We start from the raw sequence: 20,309 nt of genomic DNA on the forward strand, positions 1-20,309 counted from the left end.
TGTGGAATTTAAAGATTTTATTTATTTGTCAGACAGAGGAATTTAAGAAACAAAAATGATCATAAGGGAAAGGAGAGAGGGAAACCAAGAAACAGACTCTTAATTATAGAGAACAAACTCCCAGAGGAGAGGTAGGTGGCGGATGGGTGAAATAGGTGGTGGGGATGAAGGAGCGCACTTCCTACGATGAGCACCTGGCATTGTATGGAGGTGATGAATCACTAAATTGTACACCTGAAACTAATATTACACTGTGTTAACTAACTGGAATTTAATTAAAAATTTTAAAATACATACTTTATGGGCCACCTGGGTGGTGCAGTCAGTGGCGCATCTGACTTGGTTTTGGCTCAGGTCATGATCTCGGGGTAGTGAGATCCAACCCCGCATAAGGCTCTGTGCTCAGTGTGGAGTCAGCTTGGGATTCTCTCACCCTCTCCTTCTGTCCCTCCTGCTGATGCACTCTCTGTCTCTCTCAATTAAATAAATAAATAAATCTTTATATATATATATATATATTGCATGTTTTGTGCCATATTCTATTCTTTCTATAGTGATAAACAATATTATGCATTGTGATTTCTATCCTGTTACCTCAGACTTCTAACTATTATATCATTACATTTTTTGCATGTTTAAGTTATGCCTTTCCAAGCAGACTGGCAATTCCTTGAGGGTAAATGTTATGCTAAATGCTCTGGTGCATCTCCCAGGGTACGGAGCATGGCACTCTCTTCGTAGGAGGTGAGATACATGATAAACATTTATCAGTTGTCTGTGATCTGTGACACGGCCTCATCTAGTCTCCTCTGTCTTCCTACAGTTGTCTGAAGGCATGGCCACCCAGCAGACTCTTCACGGCCTGCAGCCCTTCACCACGTACTCCGTTGGGGTGGAGGCCTGCACCTGCTTCAATTGTTGCAGCAAAGGGCCAACGGCAGAGCTGAGAACTCATCCCGCTCCACCCTCGGGACTGTCCTCTCCCCAAATCCAGACGCTGTCCTCGAGGACAGGTTCCTTCCGGTGGAGCCCACCCCTGTTCCCCAATGGTGTCATTCAAAGGTAATGGGCCAGAAGAAAGGATGAATAAGCTAAAATAAGACATGCATACAGTCTTGTAGCTGCCCAGCACTGCCTAAGGAAGCCATGCTTATTGAACAAATACCTATAGCAAAATAGACAAACTGATTAGAGTTGTAATGTTCCCTGACAAGTGTTTAAATCACAAAATCAACTAGATAGAAAGGCGAACAACCAAACTGTCTTTAAATAAGAAAGATGATGCAATGTGTTTGCATTCACTGAAAAAAGAGGCTCCTCCTCATGGTTCCCTGGAATTATTCCTTCTATAGGCCTCAGCTGGAATGCAGAAAACTTCTGTGGTTAAATCAGAACTTGCTTGATCTAATTTAAAATGTTGTCATGAACCACTGTTTGGAAAACCAAGGAAGGTATTTCACTCAAAATAATCTGGATGAAAAGATATTGTTTTGTTTTGTTTTTGTTGGTTGGTTGGTTGGTTATTATTTATTTGTTTAAAAAAATGATATTCTCCATTTTCAACAGAGGAGAACAATTTTATCACTCTTCTGAAAAGAGAGACATTTCTCTCTACCAACAAGGATTGCTAGTTGCTGGTGGGACGGCACATGTGAGCACATTGGCTCTGGTTGCATCTGCTGCTCATTTCCAATGGCATTAAAGAAAGTGTTACTGACAGCAGTTTCCCACAAATGGAGATCAGAAAGAGCTGATGGTTCTGCTAACACAAAATGTCTCCTCACAAAATATACCCCGTTTTCAAAGAAAGTTCAACTAATCTTACTGCCTGCTTTCGGCTTCTAGCTATGAGCTTCAGCTCTATGCGGCTTGCCCTCCAGATTTAGCCACGCTGTGTGCCCCCGGCCAAGCAGAGACCAAGTATGTGGGGCTGGGGCTGACGGCCAGCCTTGAGGGCCTCCAGCCCTACACCACCTACAAACTCAGAGTGGTGGCCCACAACGAGGTGGGCAGCACGGCTTCTGGATGGATCAGCTTCATCACCCAAACAGAATGTGAGTAGAAGCGGCTGCCACCATCAGCCAGAGAGGTAGGGGGGAAACCAGGAGACACTTGGCTTTTTTTTTTTTTTTTTTGCTTTGTTTTTTTAAGATTTTATTTATTTATTTGACAGAGAGAGAGAGAGCACAAGCAGAGGGAGAAGCAGGCTCCTCTGTTTGACTCGGGGTTTGATCCCAGGACCTGAGAAGGCAGACACTTAACCCACTGAGCCACCCAGACACCCTCCGAGATGATTTTTTTTTTTAGTTTGCACTCCTTTTCTTTTCAAATTACATGGCATGGCATAATCCAGAAAGTATTTCCAGAACGCATTGAGATACGGCACTTCAAGAAAAACAGAAGAACAATTAACTAATAAATTGGGGCCTCCTTACATTTCTGTAAAATAACTTCTTTTCAGAATTTATAAGGTATATATGTCAATTGTTTAAAAATGACAAATACAAAAACAGGGCACCTGGCTGGCTCGGTCAGAAGAACATGCGACTCCTGATCTTGGGGTCGTGAGTTCGAGCCCTATGTTGGTTGTAGAGATAACTTCAATAAATAAACTTTAAAAAAATAACAAATACAAAAAGTACTAAGAATAAAATTAGTACTTAGAGTCAGAACCAGCTACATCATGTGCAGGGCCCAGTGGAAAGTAAAGGTGTGAGTCCCCTTATTCAAAAATCACTAAGAATTTCAAGACAGTGACAGTAGAGCATCAAATTAAGTTCGTGACTCTTATGTGAGGGGCCCCGTGGGGCTGTGTGGTTCACACACCCGTAAAGCCACTCCTGCTTATAATCCCACCACCCAGAGGCAACCACATTAGCATTTTGGCCTAATTGATTCCTTTAATCCTTTGCTCATGCAGTTTCTATTATGTGGCTGAGATCATACTCTAATGAAAATTTCATAGTCTGCTTTTTATACTTAACAAACATTTTATTTGCATTTCCCATGACATTAAAAATGCTTTAGCCTAACCAAGTTGAATGACTATATAATTTTCCATCCTATGAATTGGTTAGGCATTTTAGTTGTTCTAATATTTTTCTTTATAAATGTGGTGAGAAGTTTCTTTGTGAACCCATCTTTGAACGTCCGATCATCTTCAAATTAAATTTCGATGAATGGAATTTATTACATCAAATATTTTAATATTTTGGATACTTATCACAAGTTGGCTTTCCAGCCACATTATATCAACTTATAATCTCATCTTCCGGATTTGGCATTGGCATTTTTTGAAGTAAGAGTTACACATTCACGAAAGTCCAAAGCCTCATACAAAGACCTTAATGTGACTGGGTGACATGGCAGGATGTTAGCAACAGGTCACTCTGAGAGAGTGGGTCCTGCCACTGTTCAAGGATTTTACAAATAATCCTCAGCACAAGCTGATGAAGTCAGTGCTATTATCCAAATACACAGAAAACTGAAGCAGGTCCGTGGACCATACACTGTAATTCCAAGATGCCGTTCACGTAGACCAGAATCTGAACGGAGGCTCTGGAAGCTGTACCATGAAGTGTCCCCAAACTAAGGCCAGAGCTGAAGTCACCTGCCAGTTTCCACCCCTGGAAAGTGGAACTATGACTCTAAATTCATAATCCCCCAGCTCAGTGGCACCCTCAGTACCACGATGTTACCCTGGTCTGTAATAAAGATTTCGGACCTTCTCTACCCTCCTCAAGCCTCCTACATCCTCCCACCCCGCCCCCCACCCCCATCCTATCCTCACTCGCCTCTCCCTATATTCTCCAGAACTCCTTGCCTCCAAATTCACCAGGAAAAGACAAGTCACCAGTCAGACGTTTGCTCCCTTCCTACCCCAGACCACCGCATTCACCCGCAACTGGCTTCATTTCTGTCTGCGACGAGGAAGGTGGTCCTTCTACCTGATATAATCCTACCTCTTGTGCTTCGAATAGCAGCCCCTTCGCTGCTGAACGTCCTCCTCTCTGCGACCTTCAGTGTATCCCGGTTAAAGTCACAGCTGTTTCGCTCCCACATGTCACCTCTGCGGCCTGCCACACTCCTCCCTTCATAGCAAAACTTGTCTGAAGAACGCTCTTTGTATCTTTGCCCATTTCTTCCTATTTCGCCTTTAACTTCCTCCAGACTGACTTTCACCTCCTCCCTTCACAAACCTTAAAGGAACCATGAGAAATATTTGTGCCTACCTGAAAACACAGTAAAATGAATTCTGACTTACTAATAAAAAAATGCTACTGTATTCAAGGAGCGGGAGAAAACATAATCACCATCCCTGAGAAGGAGTTACCCTTCATAATACAACCATAAGCCAGTTTTGCTAATTATTCCAGTTTTGTGTGTGTGTGTGTATTGGCCAGACGGCCAGGCCAAAACAACTGTGTGAGGTGTGCAGGGATAACCAATTCTCTTGTTAATCATCAAGCTGAGGTTCACCAGATTTTTTTTTTCCTCATGCTGGGGGAAAAAAAAAAAAAAACAGACTGAACAGATTTAAGAATTCCTTCCTTTCTGTTCTTCCTTCACATTGAAGAAGTAGCACCAAGGAAGAAGGGGCTCACTCGGCTCACTTTACTGGATCCACAGACATGGAAAAGTACAATCAGTGACTGGCTATCATAGGGGTTTGTAAATACCATTCGTGCTACTTTTAACTCATGATACACACTAGAATAGAAAAAAATAGGGGGGCGCCTGGGTGGCTCAGTTGGTTAAGCGACTGCCTTCGGCTCAGGTCATGATCCTGGAATCCCGGGATCGAGTCCCGCATCGGGCTCCCTGCTCGGCAGGGAGTCTGCTTCTCCCTCTGACCCTCCTCCCTCTCATGCTCTCTGTCTCTCATTCTCTCTGTCTCAAATAAATAAATAAAATCTTTAAAAAAAAAAAAAAGAAAAAAATAGGGATCGGAAATACAGACCAAAAGTACTTTAAAAGTAGTATTTGTAGTTTTATATAAGCATGATCACTTACATACTCAGAAAAGGGTCTGGAGAGGCTTTAGCAATGCATTCAGCCCCCTGTGCCTGAACTAGACCTTCGGCACCAGGACAGAAGTGAGGCGTCAACGTTGAACAACTGGCCTTCTTGAGAGAAAAATGTCCTGATTGGAAGCGCTCGCCAGTTTCCGTGGTGTAAATACTCCCACTGCAGCGGATTTCAAGGTACCCGTGTGACAGCATGGAGCGCAGCTCGGAAGAGGTGGCTGGTGGTGCGCGCTTATAATCGCCGTACCGTCCAGACACAACAGATGTAAATAACCTCAAGGGCATAGATAATAATACACTGTAGGGAAATGATTAAGGAGTTACGAAAGTTGAGTATTTATTACCTTTCTTTTAATACCATTTATTTCAGTTTACGTAATTTACTTTTCAATAATGGTTGGGTTTAATAACCAACTCACAAAATCCCTAGTCACCACTGGACTGCACCCATAAAGCAATTAGTAAATTGTGCTCCTTTGAGTAAATGTGTCTTGGTTACAACAAAGCGACGTGGGCTTTACGGTTTAGCAGGTCTGGGTTCAGATCCTCGGTCTCCTACCAGCAACTGACATTAAGCAAGTTACTTGGCTCCTCTGAACCTGAAAAATTAGGAACTAATTCTTACAAGATGGTTTTGAAGATTAAATGAGATAAAACACATCAAGCGCAAAGGGCATAGCGGCTTTTCCTGTTTTCTCAGTCTCCAAATCCATTATTTTTGAGGATTTTGGTTGTTTAATCACTCTTTCCTCTGGAAGATCTCCGTGTCCTGCAAGGCAAATAAAGCTCCTATCTTTCTATTTTCCTACTATTTACAAGCCTCCTCTGTATTTATACTGTTAGGATGCAGAGGAGACGTGGAAATCTACTGAATTGAGTGACAAAAGGAAGCCACAGACAAATACAACAGTATAGTATAGTCCATTGTGATATTGGGCAAAATTTATGTTGGAAAAACAGATATTTAAAGAGGGTTTGGTAGCTCTTGTTTTCGCATTTGCAGAAATATTTTCTTATGGCTTTATAAAAATGTCTTATTTTGAAAGATAAGAATCAAAGTTGTCTTGTGGTTAAATACTGAGATGGCCCAAGTATAAATTATTCCTTATTTTGTTATATTTCCTAACATCAGCAACAGATGGGTTTAATTTCTAAAGAAAAAAGATACCCAATTTATTTCCACCACTCCCTTTTTTCTTTTCTTAAAAGCCAATTTAGTATATAGATGGATCTTAATGCTGTTACAAATGTATTGATTATTTTGGAGAAAACAAGATCTCATGAAATAAATCTCTTCTGACTTGACAAGATGATATGGCAACCCTTCATTTGTTTCTGCAAAAATTATTCATTTAAAAGATGAGACTCCGTTACAGATTGTTTTTCCTTTGTTTTAGTAAGGAGCTGAATAATGGAAAGAGAACATGCACACCAAGTCGCTTCTGTATCTGATATAATACTTAGGAGACCTGAACTTGATTATATACTAATGTACTATGCTATTGATTGATTAGTCAGGGCAATGAATTATTATAGTCGAATTGCTATTTGCAAGGCTTTTTAACTATCTTAGAAAACAAACTAACGTTTCAAGAAAAGCTTTAAAAATAAATGGGTGCCAAAAGGACATAATTCACCATCTAAGCAGTTTAGTTCGGAGGGAAAAAAAATATATTAACTTCATCTAGTCCTTGGGGCTTTGTAGCAATAAATATTGATTCGATATGAAAAATAGCAATCTACTGTAGTTAATAGTGTTAAGGATACTTTACCTGTTAAAAGAGGGAAAATGCAACAAAATATGAGCTCCAGGGTTATGTTGGTAAGCACAACCATTGTATGTTAATAGTTTTATTTCATAAAACACTGCTCTCCATTGATTTTTTTTTTTTTTTTTTTTTTTTGGAAAGCAGGTGCAACGGTGCTGAGAAAGCATTTCACACATGTTCCCATTGGTTTTCTTTTTACCCTCGATGCAAGGTTTTTTTTTTTTTTTTTTTTTTTTAAACACTGAGGAAAATATGAAGGGTTCCAACAATGCTTATTTAGGGGTGAGGGAGGACATATTAAAAAAAAGATATACATACACACACGTACTCCGAGGTAACCATGTTTAGAACATACAACTTTCTCCCAACAGTGCCCCAATACCGAGCCCCATTTTTGGTGGACAGCAATTTGTCTCTGGTGCGTGTGGACTGGAGTGGCTCTTTCCTGCTGAACGGCCCACTGAAGGAGTTCGTGGTGACTGATGGAGGCCAGCGTGTGTATCGTGGCTTCGACACAACCCTCTACCTGCCGAGGATGGCAGACAAAAGTTAGTTTCTGACCCCCATTTCATAGTGTGTCAGGAACTCTGGGTCCCCACCTGATAGTCCATCTGAAAGGTGACCAGTAAATGTGTAAATGTCTTGGTTTAAGTGGCCACTTCTTGTGGAAAAGTTGCGGCTCCCAGTAAATAGGCTCTCCCTTCCCGTGTGAAGCTTGATGTGTGGCCATTATGAGGCAGAAGGAGGGGGAGGGCTGTGTGACTTCAGTGTCCCCACAATGGAATGAGAGCGCAGAGCACCATGAGAGAAAGAGTACCGACGAGTAGTCACTGAGTATCCTGAAATAATGCACTTTTCGGGACGTCAGATATTTCCTTGATGAATCCACAGCCTCCAAACGGAGACTGAACAGGCTGTGACCATCTCCAACTCTTAAGGGCTCTGAGTGAGGGCTTTCCTTAACCAACCTTGGTATCCGTTCCTCAAACAAAACCCCTTTGCCTTCGAAAACCGAACTCTTTCTCCCTGTTTAATGACATGTTCTTCTTCTGTTTGTCTGGTTTTTAAACTGAAATGAGAAAAAGCTTTAAAAGGTACTAAGTATTTTCCTTTTTTTTTCCCAAAGAATTTATTTATTTATTTTTGAGAGAGAGAGAGAGATTACAAGTGGGGGTAGGGAGAGAGAGAATCTCAAGCCGACTTCATGTTGAGTGTGGAGCCCTAAGCGGGGCTCGATCTCACAACCCTGGGACCACGACCTGAGCCAAAACCAAGAGTCAGGCGCTTAACACACTGAGCCACCCAGGTGCCCCAGTCTTAAGTATTTTCTAATGATTAATGTGATCACCAGATCAAGAGATGTGAAGACATGTTAAGCACTCTGGATTTATAAAGTGAATTCTTTAGTGGACTTTTTAAAAAAAATTTCCTTGAAAATACTATTTATTTTGGTTAAAAGTAGAGATAAACAATGAGCTCCAGCATTGCATTTATAATATTTGAAGTTTATCAATAACATTTTTATAACTGGGCTACACATTTCCATGGTCACAGTTCTCAGTCACCTAAGACAGCTGTTGTGACGAGCAGATGGACCCGTAGTCGGGAAATCTGGGTTCTACTCCCAGGCAGGCCTCTAAGGATCTACGTGGCCTTATAAGAGTTGCCTCTCTCGGGTTCCCGGCTATTGAAAGAAGTATTTAGACCATTTGATTTCCAAGATCCCATTTGAGCTCTCCCGCTTAGAAGGAAACTTTGGGTCACATAGTGTAAAGTGCACCTGGTACCTTTTGAAGGAACAGGTTTAGACCATGTATAGAACAACAAGACACACTGGGTGTTATCCTTTACTCTTCTGATAATTCTTGTTTGTTTGTTTGTTTGTTTGTTTATTTTGCTATATAAGCTCTGAGCTTATTTAGTTGTATTACTTATAAATACATACTATTATTGCACTAATGATAGCTATTTTTCTTGGCAATTTTAATATTAGAAATAAGTTTGCCGGGGCGCCTGGGTGGCTCAGTCGGTTAAGCGACTGCCTTCGGCTCAGGTCATGATCCTGGAGTCCTGGGATCGAGTCCCGCATCGGGCTCCCTGCTCGGCAGGGAGTCTGCTTCGTCCTCTGACTCTATCCCCTCTCATGTGTTCTCTCTCTCATTTCTCTCTCTCAAATAAATAAATAAAATCTTTAAAAAAAAAAAAAAAGAAAGAAAGAAGTTTGCCTATTAGATAAAACCTCACAGCTTGTGCTGGAAAACTATTTTCAGACTTTTCTGTGCTGTGGTACGTTGCTCTTCTAAAAGTCTACCCACTTTGTAGGTGTTGAATGACCTAGTCATGTACCTTTTTTCTAGCCTTCTTTTTCCAGGTCATCTGCACCACAGATGAAGGAAGCGTTAAAACACCTGTGGTCCAATATGATACCGCTACCGGATTTGGTAAATGTTTAACTCATATTATATTTAGTATAGAACCTATTCATTTTTCTAAAAAAAAACCCATATATTTGTTTATACATACGTGTGCTAATGTATTAGCATAGACTATATGGAAGGAACTGTGTTAAGTATTATAAGAAATTTTTTTAAAAGTTCTCACAGAAATTACATTAGACAAGGAGTTAGGACATGTGGTACTCTTAAAATACCGAGTCATTGAATTATAGACATAGAGAGATAATTGTTAAATTCTCTCCTACCCACAAATCCTGTTGGTAAAGAACTAAAATGACTTTGTTTACCAAAAAAGTGATTTTTTTTTTAAAGATTTTATTTATTTATTTGACAGAGAGATAGAGAGAGAGCACAAGTAGGCAGAGAGGCAGGCAGAGGGAGAGGGAGAAGCAGACTCTCCACTGAGCAGGGAGCCCGACGTGGGGCTCGATCCCAGGACCCTGGGATCATGACCTGAGCCGAAAGCAGCCGCTTAACCGACTGAGCCACCCAGGTGCCCCCCAAAAAAGTGATTTATAGAGGAAGTCAGAGAAAAGAGATCAGAGGAAGAGAGAAAATACTCTAATGTCAATTTGTGTTGATCATGGAGATAATATTGCAGATTCAGAGCCTAAAATGGTGAATTGGGGAGATTTCTCTCTTGTATTCTCTGTAGAAGATTATGATTGATTGTTATTACCAAGTAATTTAGCTGAAGAGATGAAATTATAATTTTAATGGAGCATCTTTTAAATTGAGTTCTACCTACAATCTTTGAATCTAACATGTGTAATACTTTACAATTTCAAAGGGCAAGTTAGAGAAATGCCAAATCTTTTCCATTAGAACAGAATTGGAACTGATACCCTATTTTAGATTCCAGTAACTAATTTTATATCAAATCTGTATGCATGTATAGTTAGGTTTTTTATTAATACAAATGTCCAAAAATTCTGAAACACAGGTAAACATATATATTGTTATCAAGGATAATTTCGATCACTAAAATATATATATATATATTATTCTGTGATTCTAGATCTTACATGTCTGGATGCCATGTGCAATTTTGTACAATACCTAACACAATTCCACATAGTCTATCTCCATTTCATTTCATAGCAGCGGTGGGATAGAGTAGACTTTATTTGGTTTTTGGTTTTTGGTGTTTTTAGAAGGAAGAGAGGCGGGGGCAGAGGGAGAGAGAGAATCTTAAGCAGGCTCCACACCCCACTCGGGGCTTGATCTCATGATCTCACATGACCCTAAGATCAGGAACTGAATCAAAATCAAGAGTCGACGCTTAACCCACTGAGCCACCCAGGTGCCCAATTATTTGATATTCTTTTAGCAACTCCAATGTTTCCACAAGTGGAGTGGACCAATGGAGGCCTAAGGGACACCAGAACTTAACCAAGAATTCTCCGAAAGCTTGTTGCTAAGATGAGAATTTGAACGTGGTTTCTGGGCTGACTCCCAGCCCCACACTTTTCCTTGAGCAATGGTTCTCAAATTGAAGTGTGCGTAAGAATCATCTCCATGTGCTTATTTATTATATGGTTTCCCAGGCCCCTGGCAGAGATCAAGTCAGTAAGGCCCAGGAATATGCTCTTTCAACAAGCCCTGCCCATAACATTGTGTGTTAGCTATAATCAGATTTTTAAAATTAAAAAAGTAAATAAAAATAAACAAGTCCCGCCCAGTGATTCCGATGCAGGGGACCAGGATCATGAGTTGAGCAAAACCGCACAATCTAGATTGAGCCACCTCCAAATCCAGCCCGTCCAGTCTCCGAGGTCAGGGGCAAGTACATCTTCCCTGCGGCGGGCAATCCACAGGGCGGGATCTACTCTGACACCACTGGGGTTTTTCTTTGAACTCGAGGCTCAGCCACTGCAGTTCCCTACCCTGACCCTGAGGCTTCCATTTGTTGGGTGGAGGCCCTTGAAATCAAAGGGACTTTGAAAAAAGAAAACCGAGAAGGGATAAAGACACATCATCTCGATTTTAAGCTCTCCATAAAAGAGGGGAAGCCTGTATTGGGTTCCTGAACACAAACTGAGGTTTCCCTTGATGAGAGAAGGAACACTGAGGACGGCGAGAAGTTATGAAAAAATTCCAAGATGTATTGTCCAACTAATAGCCATAGTCAGTTTTAATTTTATGATGTAACTTCTAAAATGTTCCTGTTCCCTTGCCTGAGGCAGCCTTGCAGCACTGAAGTCTGGCCATCCTCATTTCCCTCCTCCTGTTCTGAGGGCTGTTTTCTTTCTGCGGCTTCCCTCAGGCAGGCTGCCCTACATTCCCCCTGTGTCCTCCCTAGCAAGGGGCCCACTGGGCCCATCAGATCCGTTTCTGGAGTTATAGCCCTGTGCCGCACAGAGGAAATTCAACTCTTCCAGCGCATAACCAAGGTGGTTTTTTTTTTTTTTTTTTTTTTTTTTTAATTCAAACAACACACATTGATTCCTAGTTAGGGGAATTCCTACCTGCTGGAATTAGGCAGAGCTTTGACCGCAAGTCTTTACTTTTTTTTTTTTTTTTTTTAAGATTTTATTTATTTGACAGAGAGAGACCCAGCGAGAGAGGGAACACAAGCAGGGGGAGTGGGAGAGGGAGAAGCAGGCTTCCTGCCGAGCAGGGAGCCCGATGTGGGACTCGATCCCAGGATCCTGGGATCATGACCTGAGCCGAACGCAGACGCTTAACGACTGAGCCACCCAGGCGTCCCTGCAAGTCTTTACTTGAGATGGAGAAGCAGAGGTCCAGAAAGGCAGAGTGACTTTTTTTTAACCACAGAGCTATCAGAAGTCGAGTTAGGGTTAGCTAAGTCGTGTGGCTCTCTTAGGGAGCTCGAAATTTAGTCTCAGTCACCTTCTCTCCCTCTCTTAAACCTCCTCACCCCGATTCTGAAGCCCTCCCCTTTCCTCCCACTGAAAATGTGGGTGTCAAGTGTCCAGCAGGCCCACCCAGTCCTTTAGGTGCTGCAAGGGGGAGTTAGTGTGAGGAGCGAAGAGGCGCTTGCCACTGCCTCTGTTTGCCCTTCTTCCTCTTGGCCATAAGCACCTGCGTCGGTCGCACACCAGCCTGCGTGCCTGCTGCTGGATCCGTGGGCTTCCGAGGCCGCCCTGTGACCCCAGTCAAGGGTTCGCTGCTTGGGGTACATCAAATTGAGCACACCCAGAGGAAGTGTTGAAAGCAAAGAACTTCTTATTTGTTACAAGTAAGGAGACAGGGAGAAAGCTCTGTCTCCCCATGGGGTTAGTACAGGAAGCTTTGATTCAGTGCATGGGGCGCGGGGTAGGCACGGGGGGCTTACAGAGGCACTTCTGGTTCAATTCTACATGCCGAGCACATCAGCATGCTAGGGCAAACATCGTATGTTCAAAAAAATGGCACAGAACTCCACCCATAGGAAGAGATCTTAGTATTATAATGAGCTAAAGATAACTTCAGGACAACTCCGGGGGGCGTCTGTGCTGGTCCTCATCCAACCCTGTTCCAACTGGCTCACGTAAGGGGCTGTCGGGCGACACACAGCTAGCGAGGGGCTCTCGGGTGAAACACCTGCTTGGCTGTGCCCTGGGCTGGCACTGTTCGTTCTGCAAAACAAAACACAGTTCTCCCCAGCTTTTGTCCCTTCCCCTCCTCCCTTCTGCTGAGAGTGTGCAGCCCTCTTATGTGAGTAACTTCCTATGACATCCTAGCCAACAGCCCCAGCAAGTGGCTGCGCTGGAGATGATCTCTGAGCCCCGCTCGGGCCCCTGCTCCGTTTGCTTGATCTCACGGCCTTCTGCTGCCCTGCAGTGAGCCCTGTAAGCCTTTCTCCTGTCTGCCCCGGCTCATTCCAGCTTTCTCCACACCGGCAGACTTGAGAGCTGTGGGCCCAGCACAGGGTAAATACGTGTTCATTCAACGTGAGCTACTGTGATTAGCCTCACGTGAGGAGAATCACCTCGGCTGAACTCGCAACACTGAACAGAAACCAAGAGTAAGTGGTCCTCTTGCCAAAGGATTTCTTTCCAGGGGAAGCTCTCTGAGGGTTCTGGAGTGATGACTTGCAGAACTTCCGCTATGTCACAGAGAGGCCAGGGTACAAGAAATCTAAAGACAACATGTTGGCAAGCACAGGCTGCTTACATCACAATAGAAAACAGGATCTGCTCTTTCTAATCCAGTTTGCACAAAACTGCCCGGGAACCCAGCTGTTGCATGGAGTGAGGGGGCCCTGGGTCTCCTCAGCATTGACTGTATGTATCCAATAGGTTCTCTGTGGCGATATTAATAAGGCTGGGCCCTCACGAGAGTCCATTGTTAAGAAAAGGCTTTGCTCTCAGGGCACGCAACTGGGAAGCAGGCATTCCTCAAGGTTCCCTTGGTGACCCCCTTTAAAAATCCCTGCATCCTCCTTGCCCTGTCTTTCCCAGGGAACGTGCCAAGGCAGCAGTGATTTCCATCCCGAGGAGCGTCAGAGAGGTCCCCTGAGGGCTGTAAGCTTCTCCCTGCCACAGGGCACCATTTTCCCCGCCTGAATGCAAGTACACACAAGCACCATGAGACAAACTGCTTTAAACTCCTTTCCAATTTACTCTCGAACAACAGGGCAAGGGATCACAAAATTGCCTTCTGAAATAACATTTCCTTTTCCTGTCCCTGGGTTTTGCAGGCCTGGTTCTGACAACTCCTGGAGAAAAGAGAGGATCGGGGAGCAAAAGCACTGAGTTCTACAGCGAGTTATGGTTCATCGTGTTAATGGCGATTCTAGGCTTGATCTTGTTGGCCATTTTTCTGTCTCTGATACTACAAAGAAAAATCCACAAAGAGCCGTATATCAGAGAGAGACCTCCCTTAGTACCTATTCAGAAGAGAATGTCTCCAGTGAATGTCTACCCACCCAGGGAAACCCACGTGGTATGTCTCTGAAAGCGGGCCCCATTTCCCTATCACTGGGCTAGAATACTGGCTTTTATTTAGGTGGAAATATTTCCAGAGTCATGGTAACAAGGGATTAGCCCTTGTTTGTTAAAATACGGGATCCAAGGAAGGCTAATAGTGACCTTATGAAAGAGACCACCAGAGAGCTTTCTTGTCCCTTCCTCCATGTGAGGACACAGCAAGAAGACAAGAAGACCCCCCTCTGTGAACCAGGAAGCAGGCACCTACCAGACACTCCATTTGCCAGCACCTTGAGCTTGGACTGCCCAGGCTCCAGAACTTGAGAAATAATTCCTGTTGTTTATAAGCTACCCAGTCTATGGGATGCTGTTATAGCAGCTCAAAGGGACAAAGATACCTGGGAAGTTTTTAAAAACGCCATTGCCTGGGCCTTATCCCAGAAACTCTGATTCCATTGTTTTTGAGTGGGGCCTGGGGATTGGTGGGGCCTGGGAATGAGGGGCTCCTCATAGCTCCCAACCACCTGCTCCTAAGAGAGGAGGTCAGGCAAAGGTCTTGGGCGTGAGGCCACACGTGTGGTAGTGCAGGGGGATCGTGGCCCAGAGCACTCATTGACGGGATAAAAGGTGACTGAATTTGAAGGTGCACTCTGGTATGTCTACCTGGAGGAGGAAAGGCTGCAGACTCTAATTCCCACCAGGCGCCAGTCCTTTCCAAGCCGTGCGTCCAAAGGGCTGCATCTGCCTGAGAAATCACTTTTTTTCCAGTTTGCACAAAGGTTGAGCTCGTGGCCAGCTGTGCAGCTAAAACTCTGATTACCACTTCCACCGTGTGGGGGAGTTCTTCCACAAGAAGCGATCTTGGACACCAGCTGGGTGTCCTACAATTCAATTCTGACTCTATCTACCGAGAGATGGCATCAGATTTTACAAGCTAAGGGTTCAGGTCTCCAAGACTGTCCCCGCCCCCCAACTTCAGACACCAATCATAAGTCCAGGTTGTCACCTGGCTTCTGACAGACGAGCTACAGACTGGAGTTTGCAGTGGCCCCTCCTTGGGTTCAATTAGTTTGCAAGAGCAGCTCACAGAACTCAGAGAAACATTTCACTTGCTGGATTACCAGTTTATTACAAAAGGAAAGAACTCAGGAAAAGCCAGATGGAAGATATGCATAGGGTGAGGCATGGGGAAATGGTGCTGAGCTCCCACACCCTGCTGAGCTCGCCACTCCCAGAACCTCCACGTGTTCACCAACCCAGAAGCTCTTAGAACCCTAAAATGGAGGCTTTATCACTTAGGTGTGATTGATTAAATCATTGGCCATTGGCTACTGATCCAACCTCCGGTCTCTCTCCCCTCCCCAGAGGTGAGGGGTTGGGGGTATGTTGAGGGGGGACTGAAATTTCCAGCCCCCTAATCACAGGGTTGGCTCTCCTGACAACCAGCCTTAGGTGGTGCCCAAAGTCACTCATTAACATAACAAAAGACACCTTTGTGGCTCTCCTCACTTAAGAAATGCTGAGGGTTTCAGAAGCCCTGTGCCAGACATGGGACTGAAGACCAAACATATATTTATTATAAACCACAGTGTCACAGCAGCACCCAAATTAAGCACAGAAGCCTGGTCAAACCGGCTGAGTGGCAACACTTTAAAAAATAGAAATGAGTGAATCAACTGTCATCCAGATCTCTTTGCTTGTCCAGGACCCATCAACAAACAGCGGTTAAGGTGCTGACAAAGCCATATCACAGCCAAGTAGTGGAAGTGGGGGCACAGAGGGATAGTCATCCCTCTGAGGCCCATGGTTTGTGTCTGGGGCAGGGAGCAGCCATGGGACAGCGACTTGGTGGTGGAGAAGCCATGACAATGCCCCACCATCTGGTCCTCAGCCCTCACCAACCATACCTCCTCCCACTCTCCTTGCTTTCCTAGCCTCCTTCCTCCCTGAGCACATCAAGCTCCTCCCACTGGGCCATCGCTCCTGCTCTTCTCTTGGGTGGCTCTCACTCTCACTTCATTCAGGCCCCTGCACAAATGTCACTTCCCCTTCCATGTGAAATTAAATTCCCTAGCTTCTTAGTCTACTTTCCTTTTCTATTGCACCATCACCACAAGATACCATAGTCAATATGCTTATCTGACTCCTCAAAGAGAATGTGAGCTCCCCAAGGGTAGGGATTTTGTGGGCCATTTACTTTTATACCCCAATACCCAGAACAGTGCCTGGCATATAATAGATAGTCCACAAATGTTTGTGAAATGAATGAATATTGAATGGCCAACTCAACCAGCCATGTGCTACTATTCAGTGTATATTCATCAGAAGATCCTCACTGAAGAGCAGATACTTTAAAGTTTTCCCTTGTGGAAGAGTAACTCTCTCTCTGAGGAAGCCATGTTCTTAGACAAAAGAAGCACCACCACTTCCGGAGTCCAGAAGTGCATGGAAGGGCCCAGAAGACCTGAGACCACTCTAGCCTGGGGACATCAGCTAAATCAACCCTGGGCCATATGGAGTGCATGGAGAACGTGGAAGAGAAACTCTGGAACTCTGCTGGGTACATCTACTCTCTAACGTGACGTGTGCTTCCAGGAAAACTTCCTCACATACCATTAGTGTAACTCATTTCAGTGATCAAATCTCCTGTCTCTTGACCCATACCCTACAGGAAGGCACCTCTGCCTCGTAATCCTTCACAAGGAGGAATCCAGTTTTGTCCGCTTGGCTAACTGAGAGATCAAGAAGCAATCACATCATTCCAATGGGAAGTTACTCTGGATGGTACCATTGCTCACAGTTCTCATGAGTCTTGCTTTGTTTCATCAAAGTGAAGCCCATGAACTATCAGTATCAACATCACGTAGGAGCAGGACCTGAAGCTCTGAGAAAGAAACCAAAGGGTCTGCTATTTCAACCAGCACTTGGGAAGTTGTTTGCATAGTAAAGTCTGACAATAGTTATAAATGAGTTAAAAATATAATACTAGAATACAAGGCCTATAAGCAGTCTGTATAGTCTCATAACCAGTGAAAACAGGTGGGGGGATTGCATGATTCTACTTATATGAGGTATCTAAAATAGTCAGATTCATGGAAGCAAAATATGGTGATTTGACAAGCTGGGGGAGGGGGGAAAGGGGTATTGCTAATTAACAGGTATAAAGTTTCAGTTCTGCAAGATGAAGACATTCTAGAGATCCTCTGAACAACCTTGTCCCTATAGATAACAATACTGTATTGTCACTTAATCTGTTAAGAGAGTAGATCTCATGTTAAATGTACTTATCACAATAAATTCAAAAACAAGACAAAACAAAACAAAACAGGTGGGAGCTGATTAGCCCTTAGAGTCTCTGCAAAACAAGACCAAGCTGCCTCTGGGGCCAGACATAGACTTTAACTGGGATGAGCAAACAAAAGAATTGAAACATCCTACTCCCATATACCGCTTACCATTGGGGAAAAGCCGAGTGGCATACAACTGGTTCACTTTTGCTAAGTGGCCAAGGGAGGTGTGAGGAGGGGAAGCGCTGGTGGGGACTGGCAGGCTGCCAGAGGCTCTGGCTCCCCAGACTGGCTCATCTTCAGCATTGAGGGTGTTAGTCACAGGTCCTGGAGGGTTAGCAGAAGTGAAATCTGGAGTGCCCCAGGACCCTGGGCAGGATTCCGGAGCCCACTGAAATCCTAAATTAGTCCTACCCAGGTAATAACATGTACTTGCAAGCCTTCTTCTGATGCTTTAAAAAAATTTTTTTTTTTGAAAGTAAACCATTCTCACAAAGTTGGAAGAATATTAGTGACGGTTAGTCAGATGAAGGAGAGTAGACTTTGCATTAATAGAGCAAAATAAAGAGCCATTGTTGGTGTCCATGGGCTCCAGATTCAGCGGCTAAGATTCTGAACAGGATCAAGTGGGATTCACCTGCTCAGTGTCTCAGATTGACTTTCTTTTGACTTGGGTAGGTGGATGACAGCTATCCCTGAAGCGCACACACACACACACACACACACACACACCCTGAGATGCAGCTCAGAATGATGATATGATTATGCTATCACTGGAGAAACAAAGCATTTGTTTTATGGTCATTTTGTTTGTTCCAAACACTAACTGATGCCTCCCCATTTGTTCTCAGTTTGACTCTGTGGCCGATATATCTGATGTGTCAAGCAATGTTACCCTAAAAAGTTACACCATGCACTTTGAGGTACCTCTGTGTGCTGAACGAATGCATGATCTTTCGCATGATGTGTTGACTGCACGGTGAAAGGCAGGAACCTTTCGTTGATTGGACCATCTGAACCAAACCTCAGCTCTTTGGAGCTGCTAGATTTTCTTATGGCACATTCTAGGTTCTAATCATATAGTGCCTTTGTCTTTCTGCTATTAATACAGGACCTGATTTATTTTGAAGGCTGAATTTCATAATGAATAGAACAATTGAATGAGAAGAGAGGGTGGGAAGAGTCCATTTCCTTACACAAATCCAGGAATTTTAAAATATAATACAACCGTGTTCACTTGGCAACCATGAGAGACCATTATTAACTTTGCTCTGGGAAAGCATTGAACTCAAGACATGGGCTCTGTGGTGACACTCATGAAGGGATTACTTTGCTAACCCAACCTCTATCTCCTTCACCCCACCACTTCGCAAAGCAGCAAGCTCTTATCTATCTTATCTATGGCAACAACAGCCAAAGCACTAGGGCTTGAACTCCCTAGGTGCTAAGAACACTGGGTGTCTAATATGACTATTACTTTATCATCTCACCCTTACCAAGAAACCAGGGGCCACAGTATTCCAGATGAGCTAAGTTCTGTAGTAGGATATGGTGTGTTCCTTCATTGACAATGTGTGACACACAGTTTTCTGTCCTATTTCAAACCCATTTTCTTCAGATTCTGATCACCAACAGCAACTTTCTTTTCAGGGATTAGCTGATACCAAAATTCCCCGGTCCGGGACACCCATCAGTATTAGGAGCAACCGGAGCATATCCGTACTTCGGATCCCAAGTCAGAGCCAAATAAGCCAAACCTGTTCCCAAGGCTCTCTCCCTGGCAGTGTCAGCCAACTCATGCACATTCAAGACAAGAAAGTCTTGATCGATGAATCGCTGTGGGAAACCATCACGGGCCATGAGAGTGGATTGGTGAGTTTTGAGCGTACGATGTCAGCCTTTAACAAAATACTTACTGAGTACTTTTTATATTAAACTGATAGACTATCAATCAATGGCAAACACTATTGACAGTGAATGTCCTAATCAATGACGATTGGCTTATTTTTCAGTATGTGGATGAAGAGGGCCTGATGAACGCCATCAAGGGCTTCAGCTCTGTGACTAAAGAGCATACCACGTTCACCGACACCCACTTGTAAAGGATGGAAACTTGCAAGACAAAAAGCTGCAAGACCTGCTCCATACCCCCTCCCCACCGGGTTGTCACTGACTGACACACCATACATGCTAAAAAGCATTGCTTCTTATTCTGTAATCCCTTTTTTAAAAACAAGGCTTGTTTTTGAAATTGTTCCTCCTTAATAGAGCTCTGTTTTTCTGGTGGTCTGAAATAAGGGATACTATCAGTATGGAAATTCTTATTTTGCTCTTATTTGGTGGAAGCTAAATAGCATGTAATTTTCATTTGGCTCAAACAGTGACTCCATTGGTTAAATGAATAATTAGTGACAACTTCAAATTGGCCCACAGTTGTTACAAGTAAGTGAAGTTACTAGTTTAAAAACAAAGCAGTTTTTCTGAGCGGATATCACTACTGCTCCTTTCACTCCCTTATTCCCGTGCAATCTTGTAAGAACACGATCCTGTAAGAAGAATTCGCATGATCATAGCTACAAAATAAAATGCCAGTTTCAGGCCAAAAGCTGAACCAGTTAGAGAAAAACAAACTGCACTGAGGGATACACACTGGACTGAAAGTTCAATTTAGTGGCAATGTTTAGGGATAAGTACCAAACTTAACTGAATAAAAAAAAGTTTTCACCAACCTTTTGAGAGAGCACTGCATAAACCTCTGTTCTTGCATTTATGAATCTTCTGAAAAGGACTAAAGAGCTATTTCCCACATATTTTACATGGTTTTGAAACTACAGTACTTTCCATAAAATTCTGTCAATTCGCTGAATACCCAGGGATGACATCTTCAATTTAACAC

The 20,309-nt window shown here is 43.5% G+C and overlaps 1 protein-coding gene across 1 annotated transcript in view; it reads left to right on the forward strand.

The window, feature by feature from the left end:
• The window catches only part of USH2A (usherin), a 702,118-nt gene extending 682,130 nt beyond the window's left edge, over nucleotides 1-19,988 (forward strand). Inside the window, exons 65-71 of the mRNA XM_035010130.1 lie at nucleotides 824-1,062; nucleotides 1,846-2,054; nucleotides 7,168-7,344; nucleotides 9,154-9,237; nucleotides 13,898-14,142; nucleotides 19,064-19,285; nucleotides 19,426-19,988. Of these exons, the coding sequence (XP_034866021.1) occupies nucleotides 824-1,062; nucleotides 1,846-2,054; nucleotides 7,168-7,344; nucleotides 9,154-9,237; nucleotides 13,898-14,142; nucleotides 19,064-19,285; nucleotides 19,426-19,515 (1,266 nt within the window). The 3' untranslated portion in view covers nucleotides 19,516-19,988. The remainder of the gene's footprint in view (nucleotides 1-823; nucleotides 1,063-1,845; nucleotides 2,055-7,167; nucleotides 7,345-9,153; nucleotides 9,238-13,897; nucleotides 14,143-19,063; nucleotides 19,286-19,425) is intronic.
• Nucleotides 19,989-20,309: the final 321 nt, after the last annotated feature.

The sequence above is a fragment of the Mirounga leonina genome, unplaced genomic scaffold (assembly GCF_011800145.1).
Source record: "Mirounga leonina isolate KUSES-001 unplaced genomic scaffold, KU_Mleo_1.0 Mir_154, whole genome shotgun sequence".
NCBI classification, from domain to species: Eukaryota; Metazoa; Chordata; class Mammalia; order Carnivora; family Phocidae; genus Mirounga; species Mirounga leonina.